The 14,267-nt window shown below is 54.0% G+C and overlaps 1 protein-coding gene across 1 annotated transcript in view; it reads left to right on the forward strand.

The window, feature by feature from the left end:
* The window catches only part of inpp5ka (inositol polyphosphate-5-phosphatase Ka), a 144,867-nt gene that overhangs the window by 83,535 nt on the left and 47,065 nt on the right, over window positions 1-14,267 (forward strand). The window contains exon 2 of the mRNA XM_072469991.1: window positions 9,884-9,941. Within this exon, the coding sequence (XP_072326092.1) occupies window positions 9,913-9,941 (29 nt within the window). The 5' untranslated portion in view covers window positions 9,884-9,912. The remainder of the gene's footprint in view (window positions 1-9,883; window positions 9,942-14,267) is intronic.

Genomic DNA, 14,267 nt, shown 5'->3' on the forward strand with positions numbered 1-14,267 from the left:
GGGGTTAGATACAGAGTAAAGCTCCCTCTACACTGTCCCCATCAAACTCTCCCAGGACAGGTACAGCACGGGGTTAGATACAGAGTAAAGCTCCCTCTATACTGTCCCCATCAAACACTCCCAGGACAGGTACAGCACGGGGTTAGATACAGAGTAAAGCTCCCTCTACACTGTCCCCATCAAACACTCCCAGGACAGGCACAGCACAGGGTTAGATACAGAGTAAAGCTCCCTCTACACAGTCCCCATCAAACACTCCCAGGACAGGCACAGCACAGGGTTAGATACAGAGTAAAGCTCCCCCTACACTGTCCCCATCAAACACTCCCAGGGCAGGTACAGCACGGAGTTAGATACAGAGTAAAGCTCCCTCTACACTGTCCCCATCAAACATTCCCAGGACAGGTACAGCACGGGGTTAGATACAGAGTAAAGCTCCCTCTACACTGTCCCCATCAAACACTCCCAGGACAGGTACAGCACGGGGTTAGATACAGAGTAAAGCTCCCTCTACACTGTCCCCATCAAACACTCCCAGGACAGGTACAGCACGGGGTTAGATACAGAGTAAAGCTCCCTCTACACTGTCCGCATCATACTCCCAGGGCAGGTACAGCACGGGGTTAGATACAGAGTAAAGCTCCCTCTACACTGTCCACATCATACTCCCAGGGCAGGTACAGCACGGGGTTAGATACAGAGTAAAGCTCCCTCTACACTGTCCCCAACAAACACTCCCAGGACAGGTACAGCACGGGTTAGATACAGAGCAAAGCTCCCCCTACACTGTCCCCATCAAACACTCCCAGGCAGGTACAGCACGGGGTTAGATACAGAGTAAAGCTCCCTCTACACTGTCCCCATCAAACACTCCCAGGCAGGTACAGCACGGGGTTAGATACAGAGTAAAGCTCCCTCTACACTGTCCCCATCAAACACTCCCAGGACAGGTGCAGCACGGGGTTAGATACAGAGTAAAGCTCCATCTACACTGTCCCCATCAAACACTCCCAGGACAGGTACAGCACGGGGTTAGATACAGAGTAAAGCTCCATCTACACTGTCCCCATCAAACACTCCCAGGACAATTACAGCACGGGGTTAGATACAGAGTAAAGCTCCCCCTACACTGTCCCCATCAAACACTCCCAGGACATGTACAGCACGGGGTTAGATACAGAGTAAAGCTCCCCCTACACTGTCCCCATCAAACACTCCCAGGACAGGTACAGCACGGGGTTAGATACAGAGTAAAGCTCCCTCTACACTGTCCCCATCAAACACTCCCAGGACATGTACAGCACGGGGTTAGATACAGAGTAAAGCTCCCCCTACACTGTCCCCATCAAACACTCCCAGGACAGGTACAGCACGGGGTTAGATACAGAGTAAAGCTCCCTCTACACTGTCCCCATCAAACACTCCCAGGACAGGTACAGCACGGGGTTAGATACAGAGTAAAGCTCCCTCTACACTGTCCGCATCATACTCCCAGGGCAGGTACAGCACGGGGTTAGATACAGAGTAAAGCTCCCTCGACACTGTCCCCATCAAACACTCCCAGGACAGGTACAGCACGGGGTTAGATACAGAGTAAAGCTCCCTCTATACTGTCCCCATCAAACACTCCCAGGACAGGTACAGCACGGGGTTAGATACAGAGTAAAGCTCCCTCTACACTGTCCGCATCATACTCCCAGGGCAGGTACAGCACGGGGTTAGATACAGAGTAAAGCTCCCTCTACACTGTCCACATCATACTCCCAGGGCAGGTACAGCACGGGGTTAGATACAGAGTAAAGCTCCCTCTACACTGTCCCCATCAAACACTCCCAGGACAGGTACAGCACGGGGTTAGATACAGAGTAAAGCTCCCTCGACACTGTCCCCATCAAACACTCCCAGGACAGGTACAGCACGGGGTTAGATACAGAGTAAAGCTCCCTCTACACTGTCCCAATCAAACACTCCCAGGACAGGTACAGCACGGGGTTAGATACAGAGTAAAGCTCCCTCTACACTGTCCCCATCAAACACTCCCAGGACAGGTACAGCACGGGGTTAGATACAGAGTAAAGCTCCCTCTACACTGTCCACATCATACTCCCAGGGCAGGTACAGCACGGGGTTAGATACAGAGTAAAGCTCCCTCTACACTGTCCCCATCAAACACTCCCAGGACAGGTACAGCACGGGGTTAGATACAGAGTAAAGCTCCCTCTACACTGTCCCCATCAAACACTCCCAGGACAGGTACAGCACGGGGTTAGATACAGAGTAAAGCTCCCTCTACACTGTCCCCATCAAACTCTCCCAGGACAGGTACAGCACGGGGTTAGATACAGAGTAAAGCTCCCTCTATACTGTCCCCATCAAACACTCCCAGGACAGGTACAGCACGGGGTTAGATACAGAGTAAAGCTCCCTCTACACTGTCCCCATCAAACACTCCCAGGACAGGCACAGCACAGGGTTAGATACAGAGTAAAGCTCCCTCTACACAGTCCCCATCAAACACTCCCAGGACAGGCACAGCACAGGGTTAGATACAGAGTAAAGCTCCCCCTACACTGTCCCCATCAAACACTCCCAGGGCAGGTACAGCACGGAGTTAGATACAGAGTAAAGCTCCCTCTACACTGTCCCCATCAAACATTCCCAGGACAGGTACAGCACGGGGTTAGATACAGAGTAAAGCTCCCTCTACACTGTCCCCATCAAACACTCCCAGGACAGGTACAGCACGGGGTTAGATACAGAGTAAAGCTCCCTCTACACTGTCCCCATCAAACACTCCCAGGACAGGTACAGCACGGGGTTAGATACAGAGTAAAGCTCCCTCTACACTTTCGCCATCAAACACTCCCAGGACAGGTACAGCACGGGGTTAGATACAGAGTAAAGCTCCCTCTACACTGTCCCCATCAAACACTCCCAGGACAGGTACAGCACAGGGTTAGATACAGAGTAAAGCTCCCTCTACACTTTCGCCATCAAACACTCCCAGGACAGGCACAGCACGTGGTTAGATACAGAGTAAAGCTCCCTCTACACTGTCCCCATCAAACACTCCCAGGACAGGTACAGCACGGGGTTAGATACAGAGTAAAGCTCCCTCTACACTGTCCCCATCAAACACTCCCAGGACAGGTACAACAGGGGGTTAGATACAGAGTAAAGCTCCCTCTACACTGTCTCCATCAAACACTCCCAGGACAGGTACAGCATGGGGTTAGATACAGAGTAAAGCTCCCTCGACACTGTCCCCATCAAACACTCCGAGGACAGGTACAGCACGGGGTTAGGTACAGAGTAAAGCTCCCTCTACACTGTCCCCATCAAACACTCCCAGGACAGGTACAGCACGGGGTTAGATACAGAGTAAAGCTCCCTCTACACTGTCCCCATCAAACACTCCCAGGACAGGTACAGCACGGGGTTAGATACAGAGTAAAGCTCCCTCTACACTGTCCCCATCAAACACTCCCAGGACAGGTGCAGCACGGGGTTAGATACAGAGTAAAGCTCACTCTACACTGTCCCCATCAAACACTCCCAGGACAGGTACAGCACGGGGTTAGATACAGAGTAAAGCTCCCTCTACACTGTCCCCATCAAACACTCCCAGGACAGGTACAGCACGGGGTTAGATACAGAGTAAAGCTCCCTCTACACTGTCCCCATCAAACACTCCCAGGACAGGTACAGCACGGGCTTAGATACAGAGTAAAGCTCCCTCTACACTGTCCCCATCAAACACTCCCAGGACAGGTACAGCATGGGGTTGGATACAGAGTAAAGCTCCCTCTACACTGTCCCCATCAAACACTCCCAGGACAGGTACACCACGGGGTTAGATACAGAGTAAAACTCCCTCTACACTGTCTCCATCAAACACTCCCAGGACAGGTACAGCACGGGGTTAGATACAGAGTAAAGCTCCATCTACACTGTCCCCATCAAACACTCCCAGGACAGGTACAGCACGGGGTTAGATACAGAGTAAAGCTCCCTCTACACTGTCCCCATCAAACACTCCCAGGACAGGTACAGCACGGGGTTAGATACAGAGTAAAGCTCCCTCTACACTGTCCCCATCAAACACTCCCAGGACAGGTACAGCACGGGTTAGATACAGGGTAACGCTTCCTCTCACTGTCCCCATCAAACACTCCCAGCACAGGTACAGCACAGGGTTAGATACAGAGTAAAGCTCCCTCTACATTGTCCCCATCAAACACTCCCAGGGCAGGTACAGCACGGGGTTAGATACAGAGTAAAGCTCCCTCTCACTGTCCCCATCAAACACTCCCAGCACAGGTACAGCACAGGGTTAGATACAGAGTAAAGCTCCCTCTACATTGTCCCCATCAAACACTCCCAGGGCAGGTACAGCACGGGGTTAGATACAGAGTAAAGCTCCCTCTCACTGTCCCCATCAAACACTCCCAGGACAGGTACAGCACAGGGTTAGATACAGAGTAAAGCTCCCTCTACATTGTCCCCATCAAACACTCCCAGGACAGGTACAGCACGGGGTTAGATACAGAGTAAAGCTCCCTCTACACTGTCCCCATCAAACACTCCCAGGCCAGGTACAGCACGGGGTTAGATACAGAGTAAAGCTCCCTCTACATTGTCCCCATCAAACACTCCCAGGACAGGTACAGCACGGGGTTAGATACAGAGTAAAGCTCCCTCTACACTGTCCCCATCAAACACTCCCAGGACAGGTACAGCACGGGGTTAGATACAGAGTAAAGCTCCCTCTACACTGTCCCCATCAAACACTCCCAGGACAGGTACAGCACGGGGTTAGATACAGAGTAACGGCTGCAATAAGTTAAAATTAAAATTGGGTGGTTGTTTGGAGTCTTTTGCTTCATTTCAGTATATTTATTTTCTCACAATGTAGAAAGTGAGTAAGAGGAGGTTGGACGTGGTAATCAGCAGGCTGCAGACGGAGCTGTGACCACAACCACTTCCTCCTATCAGACCCCATCTGGAGTTGCTGGGTTGTTGCAGCCCAGCACTTCCCAAGGGGCAGATCGGCCTTGAAGAGCGTCCGACACCGCTTTATCACCATGATACTGGGGCTAAAAGCATTAAAATATGAAGACCGGTCACGCAGACCAGGTGTTTATTCCCTTCACGTTAGAAGATTCATCTGCAATCTCTCTGAGGTGGTGACAGTGATGGTGTAGTTGGGGACCACGTGTAATGTGTCAAAGTTTACAGATCATAGAAGGAGGCCATTCGGCCCATTGAGTCTGCACCAGCCCTTGGAGAGATGACACTAAGATGAGTGGTGGAGCCAAGTGTGCAGAGGACACAAAGTCTGCAGAGGGATATAGATAGTTTGTGAGTGGGCAAGGGTCTGGCAGATGGAGTTCAATGTTGGTGAATGTGAGCTCATCCATTTTGGTAGGAAAAACAGCAAAATGAACTAATATTTAAATAGTTAAAAAAATTGCAGCCTGCTGCTGTACAGAGGGACCTGGGTGTCCTTGTGCATGAATTGCAAAAAGTTGGTTTGCTGGTGCAACAGGTAATTGAGGTGGCAAATGGAGTTTTGTCCCTTATTGCGAGAGGGATGGAGTTTAAAAACAGGGAGGTTATGTTGCAGCTGTATAGGGTGCTGGAAGGCCACACCTGGAGCACTGTGCACAGTTCTGGTCTTACGTGAGAAAGGGTGTACTGCCACTGGAGGGGATGCAGAGGAGATTCACTCGGTTGATTCCATTAGCTTATGAGGAGAGACAGAGTAGACTGGGACTTAGTACAAGTGGCTCGCACTGTGGCTTCACAACTCTAGGGTCCCAGGTTCGATTCCCCACTGGGTCACTGTCTGGGGAGTCTGCACATTCTCCCCGTGTCTGCGTAGGTTTCCTCCGGGTGCTCCAGTGTCCTCCCACAGTCCAAAGACGTGCAGGTTAGGTGGATTGGCCATGGCTGGTTTAGCACAGGGCTAAATTGCTGGCTTTGAAAGCAGACCAAGGCAGGCCAGCAGCACGGTTCAATTCCCGTACCAGCCTCCTCGAACAGGCGCCAGAATGTGGCGACTAGGGGCTTTTCACAGTAATTTCATTTGAAGCCTACTTGTGACAAGCCATTTTCATTTCATAAATTGCCCTTAGTGTCAAAAGGGTTAGGAGGGGTTATTGGGTTACAGGGATGGGGTGAAAGTGAGGGCTTAAGTGGGTTGGTGCAGACTCGATGGGCCGAATGGCCTCCTTCAGCGCTGTATGTTCTATACTCATTGGAATTTAGAAGAATGAGGGGGAATCTTATAGAAACTTATAAAATTATGACGGGAATAGATACGATCGAAGCAGGGAGGTTGTTTCCACTGACGGGTGAAAGCAGAACTAGGGGGCGTAGCCTCAAAATAAGGGGGAGTAGATTTAGGACTGAGTTGAGGAGGAACTTCTTCACCCAAAGGGTTGTGAATCTGGAATTCCTTGCCCAGTGAAGTAGTTGAGGCGACCTCGTTGAATGTATTTTGAGGTAAAGGTCGATAGATGTTTGAACAGAAAAGGAATAAAAGGTTGCGGTGAGCGGGCGGGTAAGTGGAGCTGAGTCCACAAAAGATCAGCCATGATCTCATTGAATGGCGGAGCAGGCTCGAGGGGCCAGATGGCCGACTCCTGTGGAAGGGGGGCTGGGTTTACAATCTGGAAACAGGACCTAAAATTCAACCAGGCCCCTGCCGGAGGGACCCCGCCCTGCCGGAGGGACCCCGCCCCTGTCGGGGCGGAGGGACCCCGCCCCTGTCGGAGGGTCGGGCGGAGGGACCCCGCCCTGTCGGAGGGTCGGGGCGGAGGGACCCCGCCCCTGTCGGTGCGGAGGGACCCCGCCCCTGTCGGAGGGACCCCGCCCCGGTGGAGGGTCAGTGCGGAGGGGCCCCGCCCCGTCGGAGCTGGCGCTGCCCTGCTGGGGGGATGGGGAGGGCGACCCCGCACTTTCGAAAGTGCTGTCTTCTGGATCAGAGGGTATCCAGTTTTATAACACTTGAGGTCCCACAGGCCAGCCATCGTAGTCAGCAGCTCCTCTGTGTTTTTGTGATGTGTGGGGGGTAACTATTGGCCCTGGAAACAGGCAAACCCGCCGCTCATCTTCATCAGCCTGCCCGTTGAATACATCCACCCGAGAGGGCAGACGGGGCTCAGTTTGACGGCACGTGTGACCGAGCAGCACTCCCTCTGCACTGACGTGTCGGCCTGGATTTTCTTTAGTGCTGAACTGGTGGAGAGGGACCTGAACCCACAACCTTGTGGCTTGGGGGCTAGAATGCTGACCACTGAGGCTTGGCTGATACTATCCCATTATGTTAAAGAAGAGCAATAGAATTCTCCCTGAGACCAATATCCATTCCTCAATCAAACACCTAAAACTGAATGTCTGCTTCTTATAATACTTCCTGTATGTGGGATCTTGCTGTGCATAAATTGGCTGCCATTACAACAGTGACTTCACTTGGTTGTGCTTTGGGGCAACCTGAAGTTGTGAAAGTACTACAGAAATGCAGGGTGGCACAGTGGTTAGCACTGCTGCCTCACAGCGCCAGGGTCTCCGGTTCGATTCTTGGGTGACTGTGTGTGTGGAGTTTGCACTTTCACCCTGTGTCTGCGTGGGCTTCCTCCGGGAGCTCCGATTTCATAGAACATACAGTGCAGAAGGAGGCCATTCGGCCCATCGAGTCAGCACCGACCCACTTAAGCCCTCGCTTCCATCCTATCCCCCTAACCCAATAACCCCATCTAACCTTTTTGGACGCTAAGGTAAATTTATCGCGGCCAATCTACCCAACAGCACGTCTTTCGGGACTTGTGGGAGGAAACCAGAGCACCCGGAGGAAACCCACGCCGACACGGGGAGAACGTGCAGACTCCGCACAGGCAGTGACCCAGCCGGGAATCGAACCTGGGACCCTGGCGCTGTGAAAATGCTGTGCTAACCACTGTGCTACCGTGCTGCCCTGTTGCCTCCCACAGTCCAAAGATGCAGACTCAATGGGCCGAATGGCCTCCTTCTGCTCTGTAGGGATTCTATGTTTCTATGAATATAACCCTTTTTCAACTAGCGACATTCAAGTTCCTATTTGTCCTGATCTCCATAGAGATCTATAACTCTGAAAAAGATTCAAACTTCCCGTTGGAAAAAATGACATTGCAAGATTCTACATGAAGTTTTCTTTTAACTGTAACAAATCACTCAAAAGCACTATCTACTAAACATTATTTTCTTTTTGTAGGCAACTTGTACATTAGACTACAGAGAGGAAGATTGCCCTTTATACTCATCACAATGGCACTCCACAAGATTAGTCCTTTTAACGAACAGTTCCCAGCTTCCATGGGTTCACGTATTCCTGCTTCGCTGAGTAGTAACTTTGAGAGACTGTCTCCAGGCATTTCCTCAGTTTTGGTGTGTTTCTTAAATCCACCACTAGCAGTAAAGCCTTTGCTGATGATTCTTCTTCCCCGTGCCCATGCCGGAATAAATCTCCCGGAATCCCTAAAGACTCCAGGATGCACATCTCCTTCCCACCTGTTGCAGCACAGAAAGTCAAGCAGCCTTTTCTTTCTGCTGACCACTAAGTTTGTCCACGATATTTACTGTTTTGTAAAGGAAGCTTGTAACCTGATCTCAAAAATGGTTTCCTCTGCCCTTTTCCCCATGGCAATGTGAAACACGTTAACCTTGCAACCAGGTAGCAATGCCAAATGATCTACCCTTAACCCCAACTTCCTTTCATCTGAGAAATAAATTTACACTTAAAGTACAACTGTTGACGACCTTTTTATTCATTTACGGGATGTGGGCGTTGCTGGTTAATCCAGCGTTTTTGCCCATCCCTAGTTGCTCTTCAGAAGGTGGGGGTGAGCTGCCTTCTTGAACCGCTGCAGTCCTTGAGATGTAAGTACATCCACTGTGCTGCTAGGGAGGGAGTTCCAGGATGTTGCGACAGCAAAGGAACGGGGATATATTTCCAAGTCGGTGGTGAGTGACTTGAAGGGGAACCTCCAGGTGGTGGGGTTCCCAGGTATCTGCTGCTCTTGTCCTATATGGCAGTGGTCGTGAGTTTGGAAGGTGCTGCCTAAGGAACCTTGGTAGTTCCTGCAGTGCATCTTGTAGATGGTCCACACGGCTGTCACTGTTCGTCGGTGGTGGAGGGTTTGAATGTTTGTGGAAGGGCGAGGAATCGAGCGGGGCTGCTTTGTCCTGGATGGTGTTGAGCTTCTTGAGTGTTGTTGGAGCTGCACTCACCCAGGCAAGTGGGGAGTATTCCTGACTTGTGCCTTGTAGATGGTGGAGTCTTTTGGGGGGGGTCAGGAGGTGAGTTACTCGCTGTAGGTTTCCAGCCTTTGACCTGCTCTGGTAGCCACAGTGTTAATGTGTCTGGGTCCAGTTCAGTTTCTGATCAATGGTAACCCCCAGGACGTTGATTGTGGAGGATTCCGCGTTGGTCATGTCGTTGAATGTCATGGGGCGATGGTTGGAACCTCTCTCGATACCAATCACGCCTTTCTGCGACTTTAGCTACCCTGAATCTACTTGTAAATTCAGAGACTGCTCCCATTTCCTCCAAGCGTAAATACTTTGCACTACCTCCTCAGTAAAACGGAAAGCTATCCTTTCATCTCTTAAAATACCCAAGTTACTGTCCGGCAGATTTCAGAACACACGATCCCCCTAATTTACCATAACTTGAAAGCAACAATCCTAAAATACAAACCTCGGGATTCTAACATTAGATTAAAGTTATATTCTGCCTTATTTTTTTCGAACTCCCACCCTTCACTATGCGCCGCCCCCACCCAGCATCCCCTCTTGATATTCTAATCCCTTCTTCTAATGCCTCTGACTTCCTTCCCTACAGCTCAGCCTGCCCCACCCCCAGGGCTGAAGATGAAGACGGACAAAACAGCCAAGTTTGGGTAAGAGACCCAGGTGGCGTAAAGCCATTGGGAGAGGCACTGGGAGAGGGGTCGGGGTGGAGTTACTCTGCCGTCTTTCTCCTGGACTGGAGCTTGTTCCCACAGTCCTGCCTTCTATATAGTCCTTGAGTAAGAGACTCCGACTGTGGGGAAGTAAACTGGGTGAGTCCTGACCAAAGCAGAATCTTACAGCACAGAAAGCGGCCATTCGGTCCATCGTGCCTGTGACAGATCTTTGAAAGAAGTTGTCCTACTATCCAGCTTGAACCTCGCAACCGTACAAAGTCCTATTGAGTCCAGGGATAAGGGATTTAAAACATTAATTGATGGGATGTGGGCCTCGCTGGCTAGGTCAGCATTTATTGCTCATCTCTAATTGCCCCTGACAATGTGGTGCTCAGCTGCCTTCTTTCACAGCTACACACAGGAGCTGTTTAGCACAGGGCTAAATCGCTGGCTTTGAAAGCAGACCAAGGCAGGACAGCAGCACGGTTCAATTCCTGTACCAGCCTCCCCGAACAGGCGCCGGAATGTGGCGACTAGGGACTTTTCACAGTAACTTCATTGAAGCCTACTCGTGACAATAAGCGATTTTCATTTTTCATTTTCACTTGGGGAAGGCAGTGGTATTGTCACTTGACTGGTGACCCAGGAGTCCCAGGGTAATGGGTTCGAATCCCACCCCAGCAGATGGTGGAATTTGAATTTGAAAAAAAAGCTGGAATTAAATGTCTAAAGATGACCTTGAAAGCTTTGCAATCGTCATAAACACCCATCTGGTTCACGAATGTCCTTTACTGCCCTGACCTGTCCTGACCTCCCCGTGACTCCAGGTCACAGCAGTGAGGCTCTGAGCCGCCCTCTGGAATGGCCGAGCCACCAGCTCAGTCCCAGCGTAGTTCGGGATGGGCAACAATAGCTCACTGGGCCACTGATGCCCCACATCCCATCAACAATTTTTTTTTTCAAAGACCCTGAGGTGTGTAGGTACACCCACAGTGCTGTTAGGGAGCGAGTTCCAAGATTTGACCCAGCGACAGTGAAGGAACGGTGATATAGTTCCCAAGAAAGTACGTTTCAAGAGAAGATGGAGAGTTTGCTAAGGGGTATAGAGCGGTTAACTGAATGGGCAAACATTTGGGTCTAATGTGGGAAAAGTGAGGTTACCCACTTCAGCAGGAAGAATGAACATATTGTTGAAATGGAGAGAGCTTGCCGAAATAGATGGTACAGAGGGACCTGGGTATCCGGGTACAGAGGCATCTGGGTGTCTGGGTACAGAGGGACCTGGGTGTCCGGGTACAGAGGGACCTGGGTGTCCGGGTACAGAGGGACCTGGGTGTCCGGGTACAGAGGGACCTGGGTGTCCGGGTAGAGAGGGACCTGGGTGTCCGGGTACAGAGGGACCTGGGTGTCCGGGTACAGAGGGACCTGGGTGTCCGGGTACAGAGGGACCTGGGTGTCCGGGTACAGAGGGACCTGGGTGTCCGGGTACAGAGGGACCTGGGTGTCCGGGTACAGAGGGACCTGGGTGTCCGGGTACAGAGGGACCTGGGTGTCCGGGTGCAGAGGGACCTGGGTGTCCGGGTGCAGAGGGACCTGGGTGTCCGGGTGCAGAGGGACCTGGGTGTCCGGGTGCAGAGGGACCTGGGTGTCCGGGTGCAGAGGGACCTGGGTGTCCGGGTGCAGAGGGACCTGGGTGTCCGGGTGCAGAGGGACCTGGGTGTCCGGGTGCAGAGGGACCTGGGTGTCCGGGTGCAGAGGGACCTGGGTGTCCGGGTGCAGAGGGACCTGGGTGTCCGGGTACAGGGGGACCTGGGTGTCCGGGTACAGAGGGGTCTGGGTGTCCGGGTACAGAGGGGTCTGGGTGTCCGGGTACAGAGGGATCCGGGTGTCCGGGTACAGAGGGGTCTGGGTGTCCGGGTACAGGGGGACCTGGGTGTCCGGGTACAGAGGGACCTGGGTGTCCGGGTGCAGAGGGACCTGGGTGTCCGGGTACAGGGGGACCTGGGTGTCCGGGTACAGAGGGGTCTGGGTGTCCGGGTGCAGAGGGGTCTGGGTGTCCGGGTACAGAGGGGTCTGGGTGTCCGGGTACAGAGGGACCTGGGTGTCCGGGTGCAGGGGGACCTGGGTGCAGGGGGACCTGGGTGCAGGGGGACCTGGGTGCAGGGGGACCTGGGTGTCTGGATGCAGGGGGACCTGGGTGTCCGGGTGCAGGGGGACCTGGGTGGCCGGGTGCAGGGGGACCTGGGTGGCCGGGTGCAGGGGGACCTGGGTGGCCGGGTGCAGGGGGACCTGGGTGGCCGGGTGCAGGGGGGCCTGGGTGTCCGGGGGCAGGGGGACCTGGGTGACCGGGGGCAGGGGGACCTGGGTGCCCGGGGGCAGGGGGACCTGGGTGCCCGGGGGCAGGGGGACCTGGGTGCCCGGGGGCAGGGGGACCTGGGTGCCCGGGGGCAGGGGGACCTGGGTGCCCGGGGGCAGGGGGACCTGGGTGCCCGGGGGCAGGGGGACCTGGGTGCCCGGGGGCAGGGGGACCTGGGTGCCCGGGGGCAGGGGGACCTGGGTGCCCGGGGGCAGGGGGACCTGGGTGCCCGGGGGCAGGGGGACCTGGGTGCCCGGGGGCAGGGGGACCTGGGTGCCCGGGGGCAGGGGGACCTGGGTGCCCGGGGGCAGGGGGACCTGGGTGCCCGGGGGCAGGGGGACCTGGGTGCCCGGGGGCAGGGGGACCTGGGTGCCCGGGGGCAGGGGGACCTGGGTGCCCGGGGGCAGGGGGACCTGGGTGCCCGGGGGCAGGGGGACCTGGGTGCCCGGGGGCAGGGGGACCTGGGTGCCCGGGGGCAGGGGGACCTGGGTGCCCGGGGGCAGGGGGACCTGGGTGCCCGGGGGCAGGGGGACCTGGGTGCCCGGGGGCAGGGGGACCTGGGTGCCCGGGGGCAGGGGGACCTGGGTGCCCGGGGGCAGGGGGACCTGGGTGCCCGGGGGCAGGGGGACCTGGGTGCCCGGGGGCAGGGGGACCTGGGTGCCCGGGGGCAGGGGGACCTGGGTGCCCGGGGGCAGGGGGACCTGGGTGCCCGGGGGCAGGGGGACCTGGGTGCCCGGGGGCAGGGGGACCTGGGTGTCCTGGTACATGAATCACAAAAGTTAGTTTGCAGTCAACAAAGTGATTAGGAAGGTAAACGGAATGTTGCCGTTTGAAAATGAAAATCGCTCATTGTCACGAGTAGGCTTCAATGAAGTTACTGTGAAAAGCCCCTAGTCGCCACATTCCGGCGCCTGTTCGGGGAGGCTGGTACGGGATCCCTCTGTCCCTCTGTACCAGGGCTTGTCAGGGGAATGGAATATCAAATTTCATTTAGAAAAAACTATTTCCAATTAAGGGGCAATTTCGCGTGGCCAATCCACCTACCCTGCACATCTTTGCGTTGTGGAGGCGAAACCCACGCAGACACTGGGAGAATGTGCAAACTCCACACAGACAGTGACCCAGAGCCGGGATCGAACCTGGGACCTCGGCGCCGTGAGGCAGCAGTGCTAACTACTGTGCTGCCCGGAATGGAATATAAAAGTAGGGAAGTTTTACTGCAGCTGTACAGGGCATTGGTATAATGGGGTATAATGTGAGGTTGCCCACTTTGGCAGGAAAAGCAGCATATTGTTTAAATGGAGAGAGCGTGCAGAATTTGATGGTCAGGAATTTTGGCCTCTTTATTTGAAAAAGGATACAACTGCTTTAGGAGCAGTTCAGCAAAGATTCATTCAACTCATTGCTGGGGTGAAAGGTTTGTCTTTGAGGAAATGCTGAGCAGGTTGGGTCTGTATAGTGGTTAGCACTGTGGCTTCACAGCACCAGGGTCCCAGGTTTGATTCCCGGCTTGGGTCACTGTCTGTGCGGAGTCTGCACGTTCTCCCCGTGTGTGCGTGGGTTTCCTCCGGGTGCTCCGGTTTCCTCCCACAGTCCAAAGATGTGCAGGTTAGGTGGATTGGCCATGATAAATTGCCCTTAGTGTCCAAAATGGTTAGGTGGGGTTACTGGGATCGGGTGGAGGTGTGGGCTTAAGTAGGGTGCTCTTTCCAAGGACTGGTGCAGACTCGATGGGCTGAATGGCCTCCTTCTGCACTGTAAATTCTATGATTCTCAGGGTGCCAAGGTACCAGGTTCGATCCAAAGATGTGCAGGTTAGGTGCATTGGCTGTGATAAATTGCCCCTTAGTGTCCAGATGTTAAGTGGGGTTATGGGGATAGAGTGGGAGAGTGGGCCTAGGTGGGAGCTCTTGCAGAGGGTCAATGCAGACCCGATGGACTGAGTAGTCTCCCTCTGCACTATC

The sequence above is a fragment of the Scyliorhinus torazame genome, chromosome 12 (genome assembly GCF_047496885.1).
Source record: "Scyliorhinus torazame isolate Kashiwa2021f chromosome 12, sScyTor2.1, whole genome shotgun sequence".
Taxonomy (NCBI): domain Eukaryota; kingdom Metazoa; phylum Chordata; class Chondrichthyes; order Carcharhiniformes; family Scyliorhinidae; genus Scyliorhinus; species Scyliorhinus torazame.